Source organism: Pelodiscus sinensis, chromosome 5 (genome assembly GCF_052426305.1).
Source record: "Pelodiscus sinensis isolate ZL-2025 chromosome 5, ASM5242630v1, whole genome shotgun sequence".
Taxonomy (NCBI): Eukaryota; Metazoa; Chordata; order Testudines; family Trionychidae; genus Pelodiscus; species Pelodiscus sinensis.
Window position 1 is genome coordinate 56905001 of NC_143056.1, and position 16413 is coordinate 56921413.

Below are 16413 nucleotides of genomic sequence, written 5' to 3' on the forward strand. Positions count from 1 at the left end.
AAATACATGACCTAGTACAGGGATGTTGAAGGCGGGAGGAAGAGATTCATACTATAAAGATGACATGATATTTTGAAGTCTTTCTGTAATTATACAAAGTTAAAGAAATGCAACCAAAGGATGAGGAAATATTGTGAAAATATGTGGCTTTGTTTTGCTTGAAGGTTGCTAATCTAATTTTTCCCCACATAAGTTTGGCAAAAGTTGTGTAAGAAGAGACATATCTGGCTCTTGGACTCAATTTTTGGAAGTATTTTCCAAAACCTAAACATACCTTGCTGGAGGTATTTTACTACAGTGAAACTTCGTTTTTTAATAACATTATATTTTTGTAACCAAGTGTCAGTTTACACTTCGATGTTAGCTGTTTCAGAAAATTGTTTAAATTAAAAAGCAGATTTGGCAAATACACTGTTATTCATTACTGCTTAGAATAGGGCTCCTCAACTTTGGAAGCCCCAGGGGCCACAATGATACAGCACATGCCAAGGGCCGCAACTTAAGTGTAGTTGCATATACATGCAGATGTATGCAAATAGCTTCTTTCGCACTTATAGGCATAAATACAAAGATTAAGGCTAGACTACATAACACACAGACCCTGTTTAAGTCCGTTCTGCTGATATTAATAAAATGCAATATTTACCTGATTTCCACCCATATAACATTACTTTTAATGAGCAATGACAATCCAGGCATTTAACTATTAAAATCCATATCAACAGAAGACCATTATATTGATTCGCCATTGTGGAGCGTGTTCTCAGTGGAGGCCATGTTCAAAGGATCCCACCTGCACACCGCGTGTTGAGCTCTGCATAAACCCAAACCGCACTGCAGGCCACAGACAAACAGCTGCGGGCCATATGTTGAATAGCCCTGGCTTAGAATGTGATTCTAGAAACAGTTTTGCCAAATGTAGCTGGTCTGATTATCTTGCCTTCAATAGTGGCCAATTCTTAATGCTTCACGCAAAGGTAAAAATCTGATAATAAACCTTACTGACTGTGCAGTGAAGTTCATGGGATGAAACTGAAATCTTCCTTGTCCTTTGTAGTGATCAGTTTACTCAAGTGGGAAGTGCAAGCAGTGTATCTTAAGATGCATAACTACCAACAGAGCTGTTGATCATAAATAATTCAACTTTCTCCTAAATCCAGCCTTGATGTTTGTTTGGATAGTCTCCTGATGCACTGAATTCCATTGGTTGATTATATACCATGTTAAAAAATGTTTACTTCTATTTTTTTTCTAAATTTACTGGCCACTAATTTCATTTGTAAGCTTTTAAATGGGTTTATGGGACAAGGTAGAAGAGGAGAAGTGTTTTTCACATAGAACTTTCATAATTCTGAATTCATCAATCAGATCCCCTCCAAGTACAATTTTTTCAATGGTGAATATTGTTAATTTTTGCAATCTTGCTGTGCATTAAATACTACCATGTCACTAACAATGTTATTGCCCAATTTTTGCCTTTTTCAGTCTTATATTTTGTTCAAATGCATGTTTCTGTCACTCACCACAGCTGAATGTGGTGGGTCTTTGCCAGGCCAGCAGGAATAAAAGGGGTCAGGATTCCTTTAAAGTGTCCCTACTGCATTTGGGTTGTAAGAGGAGAGAGGAAAGGGAGACTTACATAAGTGGAGGCAAGGGGTGGAAGAGGAAATGGTGGGGTCACTGACCAACCATGTACACTGAAAGGAGGAGAAATGGGATATTTATATCCCACGCATTCCAGAAGGAGCCCTTCATCAATCACAGATCAGCAAAGCCTCCTCGAGTTAAGGTTTTCATACATTTTCTTCATTCCAATTCTAAGAATATATAAAAAGTTTTTTCTTTAAAAAAAAAATGCTTATTTCACTCATAGCTTGAATGCTAAATGCTCTCAGTCTTCAGTTTCTTTCCACTGCAAAAAGTAGGAAATATATCATGAGAGAACAGAACTTTGTAAGATGAATTCATTTGTGAACCTTAAACTTTGGGATATGAGGTGCAAACCGTGGTGGATAAAATATAAATATGTCTATATAGCCAAAGCATCAATGGTGCAGAGAGACAAAGGATAGGAGGAAAAATAATAGTACTTAGTCTCTTTTTTAAAGAAGGAGAAATGAAAAACTGAGAGACAAGGTGACTTGCCCAAAAGGAAGTTTATGGCAAAGCAGAGAATCTCTCAAATCTCAGTCTTTGTCTCCATTACAAGTTGTATCTCTATAAACTGGGACTCTCTGGTCCAGCAACATCCGTGGTCCTACAGGACCATGGATATTCCAGAATCAGAGAGTTCCAGTACATTTCAAGGGTGGGGTGGGAATCTGGCATGATGCAGGGTAAGGGGGCAGGAACCCAGCACGATGTAGCTAGGCTGCGGATGGGGGGAGGGCAGGAGCCCGGCATGTGGCTCAGCTAGGCTGGAAGGAAGGAGGGGGAAGGAGCTGGAATTCCCAGTATGTGGCTCAGCTGGACTGCGGGTGGGGGAAGCAGGTAGTCAAAAGCCTGGTAGGGCAGCAGAGAAGGGAGTGGGGCTTGCAGCAGAGGGGCCAGAAATGATTTCCCTTGGTCTGACAAAATCCTTTATCTGGGACCAACTGGGTCCCGAGGGTGCCGGACAAGGGAGCTTCAACAAGTAGAAAGAGTTTGCTGATGAGATATATTAGTAAACTATACTTGCAGACTCTCTTTGTGGAGTTACAACTTATAATGGAGAAAAAGTTATTTCTCATAGTTTATACAAGTTCCCCCAAAAGAATAAGTGTGCTGGCAGGACTTTTGGGCTGGTATAAATATATTTACACTCTTTCTCCTGTTAGCAAAGCTATGTATGTTGGATGGGAATACGATTTTTTTTTCCTATTCTTAATTGGTATAGTTATGCTGGTAACATTTTCTAGTCTAGATCAGGCCTTAGTCCAGTATCATAACCACAGAAGAATCCCAGGCCCTTCTGACAGTGTGTTTCAATGTGCCTAAAATTGTATTTGTTCTCTCTTGTGATAAAGCTTTTTAGCTTCTAGTCCTGTTGAGTCCCCGGCCTTTCTTGCTAGATTACCAACAAGTTTGTGAAGCTTGGCAGTTTTTTGTATTATGGATGCATTTCTGCAAGAAATTGCCTCCAACTCATTTGTGCTGATTATTTGAAAAACCTTCAGATACTAACTTTCAGTCATTACTGATGTATGTCTGAGGCTATGTCTAGACTACATCCCTCATTTTTTCAGGATTACGGGCTCTTTTGGAAAAGGGTTTTTTCCTAAAGAACCTCATCTAGACTGCGGTTTCACTTTCGAAATAACCTTTTTTGAAACAGCATTCAGATGCAAATATGCGTATGAAGTGTGGGATATTTAAATCTGCGCTTCATTTGCACTGCCTAATTTACATCCCTCTTTCAAAAGAGAGATATAGTCTAGACATAGCCTAAAAGTCCAGGTAGTGACCTTGTTTATACCTGATTTATATCCCGTGTTATCTATTCTCGGACCTCACCTTTCTTCCACGTTTCCTCTTAAGTTATATACCATTTTGTAATATATGATGGAGTGTATTCATACTTCAAACTTTTTATATTATCCTTACTGTTTTTAAAAGTCTGTCTACTTAATTGATACTATTTATTTTAAAATGAAGAATGCTAAAGTTGAACTGAGTTTGTTGTTGATGTAACATTTTAAAATTATTTTATGATTTATCTTTGCAGTCTTGCACATAATGGTATCCAAGAAGTGTTCTGGGAATATATTATTTAACTTACATGTTTTTCTGTAGTTAATTTCATACATTTATTTGATTTTTATATAACATGTTCTTTCAGAAATCTTATGTTCCACATATAATATAACCAAGTGTAAGCCACATTATTTCAATTTCTGTAACTTGGAGCTAATAAGGGATTCTAAATATTTTTACTACTATATTATAAATTCTGAAACAGGAACAGTTCTAAAAATCTTATGATTCTTATTATAAATTGTTATGCAACATTGCTCAGATTAGCAGTCCACAGAGACAATAGCTGCTGGACTTTTACAGAGATTATATTTAAATATAAAACAATTTCCTGATAGTGATCATTGAAAAGCCCATTTGATCGACAAGAATAAATTACATTGTGAAAAAATAAGACAAAGAATATTGCTTATGAGACTTTATTTATCTATTTATTCATTCTATCATTTAGTTTTTTCTGTTTTCTGAGTTTAGATTAGCATATTTGAAGTGAGAGTAAATAAATGTGCTGCTAATGAACATATGCAGCAAAAATGTAGAAAGTGTTAAAGTGGAATCTTCAGGTCCCAAAATACCACTAAAACTGGTCATACAACTGTCTTTAATATAATTAACACCTGTTTGAAGTTCTATTTATCTTCCTCCTCTAATCTTAACCTCTTGCTTTTTAAAATTTAAGATGTTTTCCTAGAACATATTCCTGTGCATACTGCTTTGCGGAATAGGGTTGCACAAGTATAACTTAAGTCAGAATTTGGCCCTGTGTTTATAACATGCCTTTGTGGTTCTGAAGTTATCAGAATGAAATCATATAAGAAAGAAGTGACTAACAAATGGAGGAGAATATACTGCAACTGCTTTTTTGTGTAATAGAGTTCTTTGAGTAATGGTTTCTGTTGTGTTTCACTTGAGGGTCATGCACATTCTCTTAGAGCCATAGCATTTGGAAGTAGTACTCTTCAGGGGTCTGTGAATGCCCACTGCCGCCTTATGGCCTTGCCAAGGACGATAAAGCGCGTGGTAGGCCACCAGCTCCTCTAGTTCCTTCTTACCACCACATTGTCCAAATCAGAGCTTCTACTCCTAATCTCCTTTTTAAAGCTATCCATAGTGCTGTTAATAGTTTAGATTTCTTATTTTGCATTTTGGGTTTTTTTTCCTCTAGTTCTTCCTTTCATACCCGAGTTAGCACTTGGGACACCATCTCAACAGTGCTTCCTGCCAAACTTTACACCTTTCCCCACCTCCCAATAGCCAGGCATGGGTACTGAATTATGCCAAAGACATCGGGATATAAAGCCAGCATGTCCTGCCCTTGCTTGTTTTTCATCAGTAATGAGAAATAGCACTGCTTGTTATGCGTGAGGGAAGCCAACATTGCACCCAGGTGCAGCACTTGCCTCTCTTTTCCTGCCCATACCCTCTGCCTCTGGAAACACCTTATGGAGGTGCCATGGGACCATCATCAGATCCTAGCTGGGGAAACCCCGTCATCTCTGTACATCAGCCTGAACAGGCAAAAAGTGCACCCTATTGCAGAATCTCCATCAGAGTCTTCTGGTACCAGTGCTAAGGACCTAACTCACCGTCCTTCGTTCCTAATTCACTGTCCTAACATTTCCTAACTCACCGTCTTTCCCCTCTGTTGTGGATTTAGCAGCTCCACAGCAAAGAGGGAACTGTAGATGCTGGTGGCCTGCCACACCCTTTATCACTCCGACAAACTATTACATTCAAAAGCTCCACCTCTGGGCACCTAGGACATGCTCATAATCCTTAGTGACATACAGGTAGGGATCACAAATCTTGAACAACCTTCAGTTATAGCTAAAGTAACCTCATTTTATCAGTGTAACCAACATTTTCCTTTTTAAAAATATATTTCACTTTTTGACAGCTGGATAGTAATATGTTTGTTAAGCTAACAATTTTCTTTTTCTTACATAGCCTCCAAGACGCTTATAAATAGTATGCTGCGAGACCCTTCCCTGATTCCAGATGGAGTTCTAGCAAATCAGGTCTATCAGGTATTAATCACAGCGATCTTTTTTCCGTGGCAGTGCTGTTATCTGCCTAGCAGAGTAAAGGATTTTAAACCTCATTTAATTACTGTCATCATAAACTATCACTGAGGTCAGGGTGCACCATAAATGGCAATGCAATATTTGCGAGGAAAGCATTTCACTTTTTAATAGCTAGCTTTTATAGTGAATAAAAAGTATGCAATTTTTGTTTTCTATGATTATATCCAAACAGATTTTGATAGCCTCTTCGAGGAAAAGTAATTATTGTTTTTAGGGTATTGTTTAACTATAATAGTTTTGTAGCTGACCATTAATATACTACTACCCTTATTTGTCTGCAGTGTACTGTGAATGACTGTTGTTATGGACCACTGGTGGACAGCATCAAACAGTATCCTTTCCCATAAAATTTTAGGTGCACAATTGACAAGCTTAGACTCTGTGGAGGAGATGTGTCTAGCTTTAACCTGACACCAAGTTCTGCTTCACAAAACACATTTCATACTCTCTGTTTTACATCCCATTTAGTTAGAGGGTCACTGCAGTCCTTTCTCTTATGCCATTTCACTAAAATTACGCCAAAAAAAGTTCAGCAGCTGTACATGCGTATTCTTAGTTGAAACCTTTTGGATGTTTTCAAGTGCTTTTCAAGTTCTGATTTAAAATTTAAATGCTGCATCTGACATAGCAGTGCAGCTCTTTTCTCCTCCTCTTCAAGGAAAGTAGGGCATAAGCATAGTTCTCCCTAAACTGTGCAACCGTGCAGCTTCCTGTTAAACGCCACACAGGAACTATTACACACCAAGCAAAGGCTCAGGGCAGCAGTGGGGAGAGATCTCTCCCCATGCCCTGGACTTGCCACAACTGGCAGAGTCTCTCCCCATCAGCCCCGGCCCAAAGCCTCCCCAGGTAAGGCCAAGTTCCAATCCTCTACCCCACTTTGAGCCCACCTCAGCCCTGAACACCCTCATATGTTCCAAAGTCCTCGTCCCTGGCCTCACCCCCAAGCCCACACTCCCAGCTCAGAGCCTGTAACACTCTCTCCCCCAACCTCCATTCCAGAGTTTGTACCTACTACTACACCCCAGCCCCTCTCTGAAGCCTGCAGACCCAGCCAGAACACTTGGACCCACCCTTTGTCACCAATGTGAAGGTGATGTGTCACATAAGGCATGGAAAAAGACCTGTTTTTGAAGGCAGGAGGGAATTTGACGCATGTCCACAATAAGCTAAGTATTGTGAAGGAAGGGTAAATGCTTTGTGTGTTCAGCACATTGGGGATTCTGAACAGGCCTGAATAATTGAGGATGTAAGGTTATATTGGGGAGGCGACAAATTCAGTGGCCCAAAAGCACTTTATTGGGCATATGAATGAGGTTAATGATCTATTTCAGCCTGTGCTTGGAAGAGAAACCTTCAGTTTGTGGCCTTGTAACCAGTGTGCAGGATGGTGAGTAGATTTCCTCACTTAGTCCCAGAGAGTTCTTTGATTGCTCATGTCTGTTCCATTTAGATGTATGCATGCTGCATGGATGATTGTCGGAAAATTTTTCCTTGAGTGCAGTACCTCTTGGATCAGCATTGGAGGCAGCACATATATACCCATGTCGACCAATGTTCCCTCTGATCTTTTCCACCCATGTGCAGAATAGGGATGTAAATATCCCTTAAAATGATTAACTGGTTAATTAAAATTATATAATGTAACCAGTTAAACAGGCTGGTGCAGAGCAGCAGACGCTGGGTCCTTAGGGGGGTCTGCTCCTGGAAGAGGCCGCTGCAATTGGGGTTCTGCTGGCCTGCTCACCATGGGCTAGGGGCTCCATCAACCTGGCCGGCCAAAGTCCTGCTGATCTGACCCTGCCTATCATGCCCTGGGTGAATTGGGGCTCCTCTAGCTGGGCTCCGCCCACTGTGTGCAGATGGGGCCTGCTTTGGGACAGTCGCTAGTGGGCCCATGCCCCTTTTTTTACTTAAAGGGTCCATAGCCATGGAGCCTCACAGTTTCCATTGGTTCTGTTTCTGTTATCTGTCCTTGGAATCAGTCAAGGAATAAAGCCCAGACAAAGGGTGATCTGAAGCAGTACTGAAATTTGTTTATTAGTACAGATTCTTAAGGGTACAGTGGTACTCAGACACATCACATTCATATTGGCAGTTTAGAGGCAGGTTGCAGGTGCGGCATAGATTACTTCCGATTTCACAAGCAGCTGTAACTGGCCAGGCAACAGCTCCCACAGATCAGGCCACAAGATGACAAGAATTCCCTAGGGACAAAGAGTCTCTTTGGAGCCATGCGAAATCTACTGCTTCCAGTCTAGTCCCAGGCTTGGCATGCTGTTATATCTTGTCCTAGAGAGAGAGCGACACCTGGCTTCCTGTCACGTTAATTTAATCTATAAAAGGTATTACATGCTGTTTTGCCATATGATTGGCGGTTCTCATTCACACTTCCTCATGCACACATACATATTCATAAGCAGGAATACAATTAATTATATTAAAATAATGTTACTCTTTCAGGCAGGCTGCTAACATCAGGTCTCTCCATAACAGGAACTGCCTAAACCACATTTGTTCAACAGGAAACTTGCTTAATCCGCAGCTGAAAGAGCTAGAAATACAAGAGACGGGGGGAGGAACAGGAATTTGTGTCCAGCCAGCCACACTCCGGGGAGAGGGGGGGAGGGGAGCGTTGTACAGCTGACTACAGTTTCCAGCCAAAGGACCTATGGGAAGTGGTGGCCTGGGCCATGCCACTTCCATGGCTCCCTTGGTTGGAAACAGTGAACCGGAGCCAATGGGAACCATGAGGCTACATGGCTACAGACCCTTTAGATAAACAAAGCACATGGGCCCATTAGCAGCTTTCCCAAAGCAGGTCCTAGTCCCAATTTGAGGAACACTGGTGTATGGTATGGGCACAATACTGCTCCCATTAAATTTAATGAAAGCATGTTTAGGCCTTTAGTCTATTTCTCATGCACAATGTTTCTAAAATATATAGTATCTGTCTGTCGGTCAATGAATCCATTTTTTCAAGAATTCCTCCTTAAGTCAGAGCTAGGACCACCAAATTTGTTATACTGCTTCCTCCTCTTCTTTGAGGGTCCCTGTGGGAGCTCCATTCAGGTGTGTCAGTGCCGCTGTGCACCAGACCGGTGATTCTTATGAGCAGTCTTCCATCCACCGGCGTGTGCCGCACTATTGTGCAATCACCCAAATGACAGTTGAGCATGTGCCAGCGGCTGTGTTCTCAGTTCCTTCTTAACCACCGCTGGCTTTGGTCGCATTTCCCTCAGTCTTTCTTATCCTTCACTTACGGGGGGGGGGAAGGGATGAGAGAAAGAGATAGACAGTAAATCAATATCAGAGGAGAAGACAAGAGCGAGGAAAAGACAAGCAGGGGAAGCGGCGTGCGGCTCCTGCCACAACGTCCCACTCCCCAACAGGACTTGTCATGATCCTGTACCTGCCATGCCTGCACCTGTGGGCTTTAAAAGGTTCTCAAGGTGTGGAACCTCAATTGCACCAGCAGATGGGCGTGAACAGTGTCTGTGCTGCCTAGGGAGAGATCACCCTGTTAGCTTCTGTCCTCATAGCCAATGGCTCGCCCTGCAATCGAAGAGGGCAAGGGAGCTCCAAAGGAAACTGTTGTTTCAACACAGTATGGCTGAGCCACAGCCTTGCTCACCTTCTCCCAGGGATAATCCCATTGGGGAAGAAAGCAACAGTAGCACTCCCTGGAGGGGACATGCTAGAAACCGGAAAATGGAGCAGAGCTCAAAGCATTCCTGGTCCACTGCTGAACCTCAGCCTCGCACTTCAAAGAAAGTTAAGCAGGCTGCTAAGACCAAACAGGGCTTACAGAAGCAGGATAAAGGATCCAGCTTACAGACAAGCCTCCTGGGAAGCACAGATTTGCCTCACATGCCCCAGGCTCCCCCCTGAGGAACCCGGTACTGGTGGAAACTGCGGTACTGTGGAACAGTAAGAACACTGGCAAGCCCCAGAGCTGTAGAATATCGTGTGTCAGTAAACACTCGGTATCACCGGTACAGACACAGTTTAAAGTTCTGGTGGTGCATATGCAAACAGCTGCCAGGAGCAGTGCAGTGCTGGGCTCTCAGATCTCGGTCCTGACATTCATGATGGAGGTGGATCTTACAGTACCGCCGGTACCGTGCTCTCCATTGTTCGGTACCGATGGCACACCATGCTCTAGGCGCTCTCCTCCTCAACACCAGCATCACGGACATCGGCCAGATTCAGTGAGGATGAGGAGGGACACCCCTCGTGGGTGCCTACGCATACGGATGTGCAGCACCAGCAATTGTAGGCTTGCCAAATGGCACAGTTGGATGCCTCCACCGATTTTCGCCCCTGCCCCCCACAACAGTGGGCATATTGGAATCCTTGGGCACCGTATAGGACCCAACAGTTCCCTAACAGCGCATTGATCCTGATAACTCAGTCAGCTGAGGTGCACTCATGACCACGAACAGACAGGGATCAAACAGATTCTGATAGCAACTCATCAATGGAGTAGGACACGCAGAGTTCCTCTATCCCACCTAACACCTCCTACTCCACGATGGATGCTCAGAGCCTGCCCATGTCACCGATAAAGAGGGATGACAACAGGCGTTTTCAAGACTTGTTTAGGAGGGTGATGGACACGCTTGACATAAAGCTCTCCGAGGGGTCCCAGAAAAAACATTTCACTGACATATTCATCTCGCCTCAACATAATAGAATAGTTTTCCTGATGAACAACACTCTGATAGATCCTGCCAAGACCATTTGGAAAACTCTGGGATTGATGTCCCCAACAGAGAGGAAGCTGGACAAGAAATACTACATTGCATCCGCTGACGTTGAATTCCTATTTTCTCACCCCACACCAAACTCACTCGTGGTTGAGACAGCTAACCAGAGGGGACAACAACAGCAACAGTACCCCAGGTTATGACAAAGAAATCAAACGGCTAGATGCAATGAGGGTAGAGGGGGAACCATCTTAGACCTCCGGGGGTTGAATCGGTTAATCAAATACCAGTGGTTCAAGATGGTCAAGTTGGCACAGATTATACCTGCCTTAGAGAAAGGATCATGGCTAGCTAACCTCGACCTCAAGGACGCATATTTCCATGTCTCAATTCACCCGGCCCACAGGTGATTCCTTAAGTTCACCATCAAAGACTTACGTTTTCAGTACAGGGTACTCCCTTTCAGATTATCCATGGCACCCAGAGTATTGTCCAAGATCCTGTCCATGGTAGCAGCGCACCTACAACAGGAATGAATAAACATCTTTCCATATCTGGACGACTATTTAATCATGGCATCCACCTACGATGACACGGAACGCTTGGAGCAATCAACCTGAGAGGTGTTTGACAACCTAGGGTTCTTACTGAACATGGACAAATGTAATCTCATGCCGACTCAGCCACTGGATTTGGACGTTCAACTTGGTTCCACGGAGCTCCCACTGCCAAGCAGGAATACTGCTGCATAGTCATCTGAGTGGAGCACCCACGGGGACCCTCGAAGAAGAAGGGAAGGTTACTCACCTTGTGCAGTAAATGGAGTTCTTTGGGATGTGTCCCCATAGGTGCTCCACACCCACCGTTCTCCCCTCTGCTCCAGGAGATCACAGTCCAGCACAGAGAAGGAATGTAGGGAACAGCCACTTGAGCGTGCTCAACTGTCATTTGGTGAAATTGCGCAATAGCGTGGCACACACCAGTGGCCAGAAGACTGCTACTAAGAATAACCGGTCTGGTGCACAGCAGTGCTGATACACCTGAATGGAGCATCCACGGAGGCACATCTCGAAGAACTACAGTTTGTGCACAAGATGACTAACCTTACCTTATCATAAGTTGCAGAAAGGTAAGGGGTTGGTTTTGTCAGGACAATGAGATGTGCCTCGCACATTGTTTTCCATAACATGGAAAGGGAGGGGTCTGATAACAGGGACAATTATGCTCCGAAATGACCACGGGCGGGGAAGGGGGCGGAAACAAGCACCAGAGACATTATATTGCAGCTTGGCCACAGGGGTGCGGCCAAACTTGTAACAGAGTGATTGGCTGGAGGTAGGCCTGTGAATGTTGCTGGCCACTTGTTGCCCCAAAGCTGGAATCCAAACCATTCGCCTTGCCCTCGGCCGTAGCCAATACGGACACCAGAGGAGGAGGCCCTGCTGGGCAGTGGCCCTGTCAAAAAGGCCCCTGTTGGTGAACAGCCGATGGCTGGGGCCAAGCAGTGCAGGTCATGCTTTGTCTTTTAAAGGGGTTTTTACTCATAAGGCCTGTTACTCAAAATTTTGCACATGACGTAGTCTTGTTGTGAAGAAGCAATATATGCTTCTAAGCTGTAAACATTAACTTTTTTATCACAAAAAAGATGCGCTATTCTACACATCTTTGCTATATATTAAATTGTTAGGAAATAATGTATTGTGTAATCTGTAGTGTGCCATTTCCTCCCTCCCTCCTCCGCATACATATTTCAAATCAGCTTGCACCAAAAATAATGGAATTGTTAGGAATCATGAAAAGTTTGTCGAACAAAGATTGTTACAGTAAAGTTTGGTGATATTTGGCTGTGTGAATGCATTATCTGAGAGTGTATGTTGCTGAATTAGATGCTAATTTTAAGGCACATAAAATAGTTAAAAATCAATTTAAAGTTAAGGTTTTAAAAGCATAATGTCTTCTGAAGGATTACATATTGATTTTAAATATAACTATCTAATTATATATGCATGGGCTAAAGTATGAAGTCAACCTCTTTGTAAATGCCAGGAGGCTATTTTTCAGTAATAGTTCAGAGGCTTACGGGAAACTAGGCTGTTGGATTGCATGAGCAGAAAATGGCTTGTGAGGTTATTTACAAGTTTTGCCCCATGGTCACTGCTGTACATCAATAATAGGTATTATTATAGACTAAGTCTAAGTGTTTCTGCTTATGGTGCATTATCAGTTCTGTTTGCAGTATTTGTCTTGCATTTTTGCCATCATTCATTTTCCTTTTTTGGTTCTGTCATTGCTAGCATAGTTTAATGTAGGACATGATGTATATGTATAAAGTATTTTCTTATGATTGGCTTTTTTGCAGTTCAGTAGTAAGTGCTGATAAAATATAGAGGAGTTAATTATAATGGTAATTCTTCAGTTTATCACTTTGTATGTCTTAAGCAGAATAATGAATTGTAGTTGTTTTAAAGTTTCATTTACAGGATCTCCTTTACAAAATTTCCGATCAATTAGATTAGGGGTGGGGAATGTTTTTTGGGTCGGGAGCCACACACCAGTGAGAAGCAAAAAAAAAAACAATAATTGATGTGGCCCCCAAATGAGGGAGAAAGACACTCCTCACGTTCTCTTTGCACACCAGAGCCGGGGGGGAGGGACAGGCTACTAGATTTTGTGTGCTCCAGCCCCACAGTGGGGAAGCAATGAAATTGGGGCCCCAATGCAACAATGCTGGGGGGCCCTGAGTCTCAGGGGCCATATCCATGCAAGCCAGGGGCCACATCTAGACCCCAGGCTTAAGGTTCCCCACCACTGAATTAGATCTTTGAAGGACTAGCATTTTAACCCTGGACAAAGACACTGGAAACATCTAAGTTGTGACCTTGTGCTTTTTAATGATAATTAGAGCGATCAAGCAATTTTTAAAAATGATGATGATTAATCATGCATTTTAATTGTGCTGGTTAAACAATAATGGGATACCATTTAACTATTTTGGACGTTTTCTACATATTTATGTATATTGGTTTCCATTAAAACACAGAATACAAACCATACAATGCTCACTCTATATTTATTTTTAATACAAAGATTTGCATTGTAAAAAGCAAAAGAAATAGTATTTTCAATTCTCCTAATTCAAGTTCCATAGTGAGGTGTCGTTACCATGAAAGTTGAACTTCCAAATGTAAAATTATGTACAAAAAATAGCTGCATTCGAAAATAACACATATAAAACGTTAAAGCTGAAAGTCTACTGAGCCCTTATGCAGTTAATCACTCAGACGAATAAGTTTGGTTACAATTTTCAGGAGATAATGCTTCCTGCTTCTTGTTTACTAGTGAGAACAGTGGTTTTCAGGGAAACCATTGTAGTTGGTGTTACAAGATATTTACCTACCAGATGTTCTAAAAGTTCATATGTCCCTTCATGCTTCAACCAGCACTTCAGAGGACATAATCTTCATGTTGGTGAGGGGTTTTGCTCAATAACATTCCAAAGCAGAGTGGACTGATACATGACCATTTTCATCATCTGAGTCAGATGCCGCTAACAAAAGGTTGATTTTCTTTTATAGTTAAGTTCTGTAGTTTCTGTATCCCGGTGTTGCTTTTTTAAGACTTCTGAAAGCAAGATCCACATCTCGTCCCTCTCAGATTTTGGCCAGCATTTAAGATTTCTAAACCTTGGCTTGAGTGCTGTATCTATTTTTAGAAATCTCACATTGGTGCCTTCTTTGTGTTTTGTCAAATCTGCTGTCAAAGTATTCTTAAAATTAACACTTTGAGGATCACCATTCAAAACTGCTAGAACATGAAATGTATGGCAGACTGCAGGTAAAAACACAACAGGAGATTTGCAGTACTTCTTCAAGGAGTGTCCCTGGGGGTGCTCCATCTTAGGTGCACCAGCGCCACTGCTTCCATCAGTCAGAGATTGTTGGTAACAGTGCCCTCCCAGCTGGCCGCATGCGCTAGGCTCTGGCGCAAGATGCCTACTGTGTGTAATGCGCATGCGCAGCCAGCCGGCTCCTCAGTTCTTCTCTGACTGCCACCTGCTTCAGTCACAGATCAGCAGTCCCCTTCACATTCAATCTTCTCCATCCTTTCAGCTACTCAGCTAGCCTTAACTTCAACTAATAGCCACCTGAATGGATGCTATTCACTTGAAAAAATACATACCAAAAAAACAAAAACAAGGATCTCTGTCTGGCAGCATTCCCACCACTTCCTGTGGCCCCACTTTTATAGCAGTTGCCATTGTTCAAAATATTAGTCTGGTCGTGCCCAGCTCTTCTGGCTTTAAAAAGTACCTGGGGTGTGGTCTTTCTATAGTTGTGTGTCTGCTGCCTGGGACAAGTCCATAATACAGAGCGCTGTCTGGACTGCAAGAAACTGACTAAGTGCACAAGAAGAGGTAGGCAGCTACAACTACGTGTGTTGCAGATGGAGACAGCACTGAAACCTCCTTCAGATTGGTCCCCTAAACTCTTCCCTCAGGCATAGTCCACCAGGAGCAGAGGCGGGTGAGAGGGGTATTCCAGCTAAAAGCCTGAACACCAAACTGAAATCTCCCTCAGTGAAGAGGAGGTCTCAGACTTCCTCCTGGTCTACATCCCTGGCGAGAAAAGTGACATGTAAGTCATGGCACTTCTGCCTCTATAGCATCAAGGGGGGCAGTTAAAAGTTCAGGTTCTGGCTCACATAAAAGCTGCGACTACAAGCAGGGGCCTCGTCCCTCCTCACACTACTGCACAGCGGGGGCTGATGTATAAAGCTGCTGGTCCAGCACCAGCTAAAATGCTGGCAGGAAAAAAAGCGGGCACTAAAAACCATGTGATCAGCAGCAGCACCGTCAGCAGCATGTGCGCTGCCCACTGAGCAGCTGGCACCGACCAAGTCCTTGAGAGCACCCAGCTTGCTCTTGGTGCCTTATACACTACTGGCACTGACACCTGTGTCTCTCCCCCCCCCCCCGCAGCGCTATACTGCCAGCGAGCCCACCTCTTGTGTTTCCGCAGTTCACCACAGCGGCAGAGCTCTATAGCCTCAGTACCAGGAACCCCGCTTTTCAGCACTGATGGCACCCCAGGTAGTTCTAAGTCCTCCTTTTCTGCTACTTCTGGGCTTTATCACCATACTTCAGTGACTCTGAGCAAGAAGACTTACCTCAACCTACTCTGCCTAAGAATTCCTTACCGAAACCAGTACACCCCCAACAGTGGCAGCAGCACTGGGGACCACCATTCATGCCACTAAGTTAGCAATATTGGGACCCATGAGCTACATTCAGACAACAGCCTGTTCCCCAAGTGGGGCATCATTACTATGTATCTGCCAAACCTAAACCTCCTAACTTACACTTGTTGGACATGTCTGAATTCTCTGAATGCGAAGACGACATGGAGACCACAGGAGTGGAACAGCCCTTACGCTCCCCCATTCCTATACACACGGCTCCATCCTTGTTGGCAGAGAAATTTACTTCCCCATTAATAACCGGTGTGGGGGATAATGTTAAGGACCTTTTTAAGAGGGTAATTGACAAACTGGAAATATCCCTCTTCCATCCTCCGGATACACAGCATAAGTTAACTAACATCCTTCATGACTCAGTGCAGACTAGACTCTCTATACCCATGAATAAGGCATTGATGGACCCAGCTAAGCTTCTGTGGAAAACTCTGACGACAATCCCATCAACATCAGAGACTTGATCGAAAATATTATGTCACCCCACAGGGTGTGGAATTTCTTTTCACCCACCCCCCTCGCTTGTTCATCTCCTCAGCAGAGAGATCTCAGGGATTACCGATCTCTAAACAGACTATCCAAGTGGATCTTGGACTGTATAAGATTAGCTTATGCCATATTCAACAGCCGGCTTCCTT

At 43.2% G+C, this 16413-nt stretch overlaps 1 protein-coding gene across 6 annotated transcripts in view; it reads left to right on the forward strand.

The window, feature by feature from the left end:
* The window catches only part of CDIN1 (CDAN1 interacting nuclease 1), a 215175-nt gene that overhangs the window by 90288 nt on the left and 108474 nt on the right, over positions 1 to 16413 (forward strand). For all 6 annotated transcript variants that reach the window (XM_006132709.5, XM_075927024.2, XM_089778454.1 and 3 more), the window contains 2 exons: positions 5680 to 5759; positions 6098 to 6147. In XM_006132709.5, coding sequence (XP_006132771.2) covers positions 5680 to 5759; positions 6098 to 6147 — 130 coding nt within the window. The remainder of the gene's footprint in view (positions 1 to 5679; positions 5760 to 6097; positions 6148 to 16413) is intronic.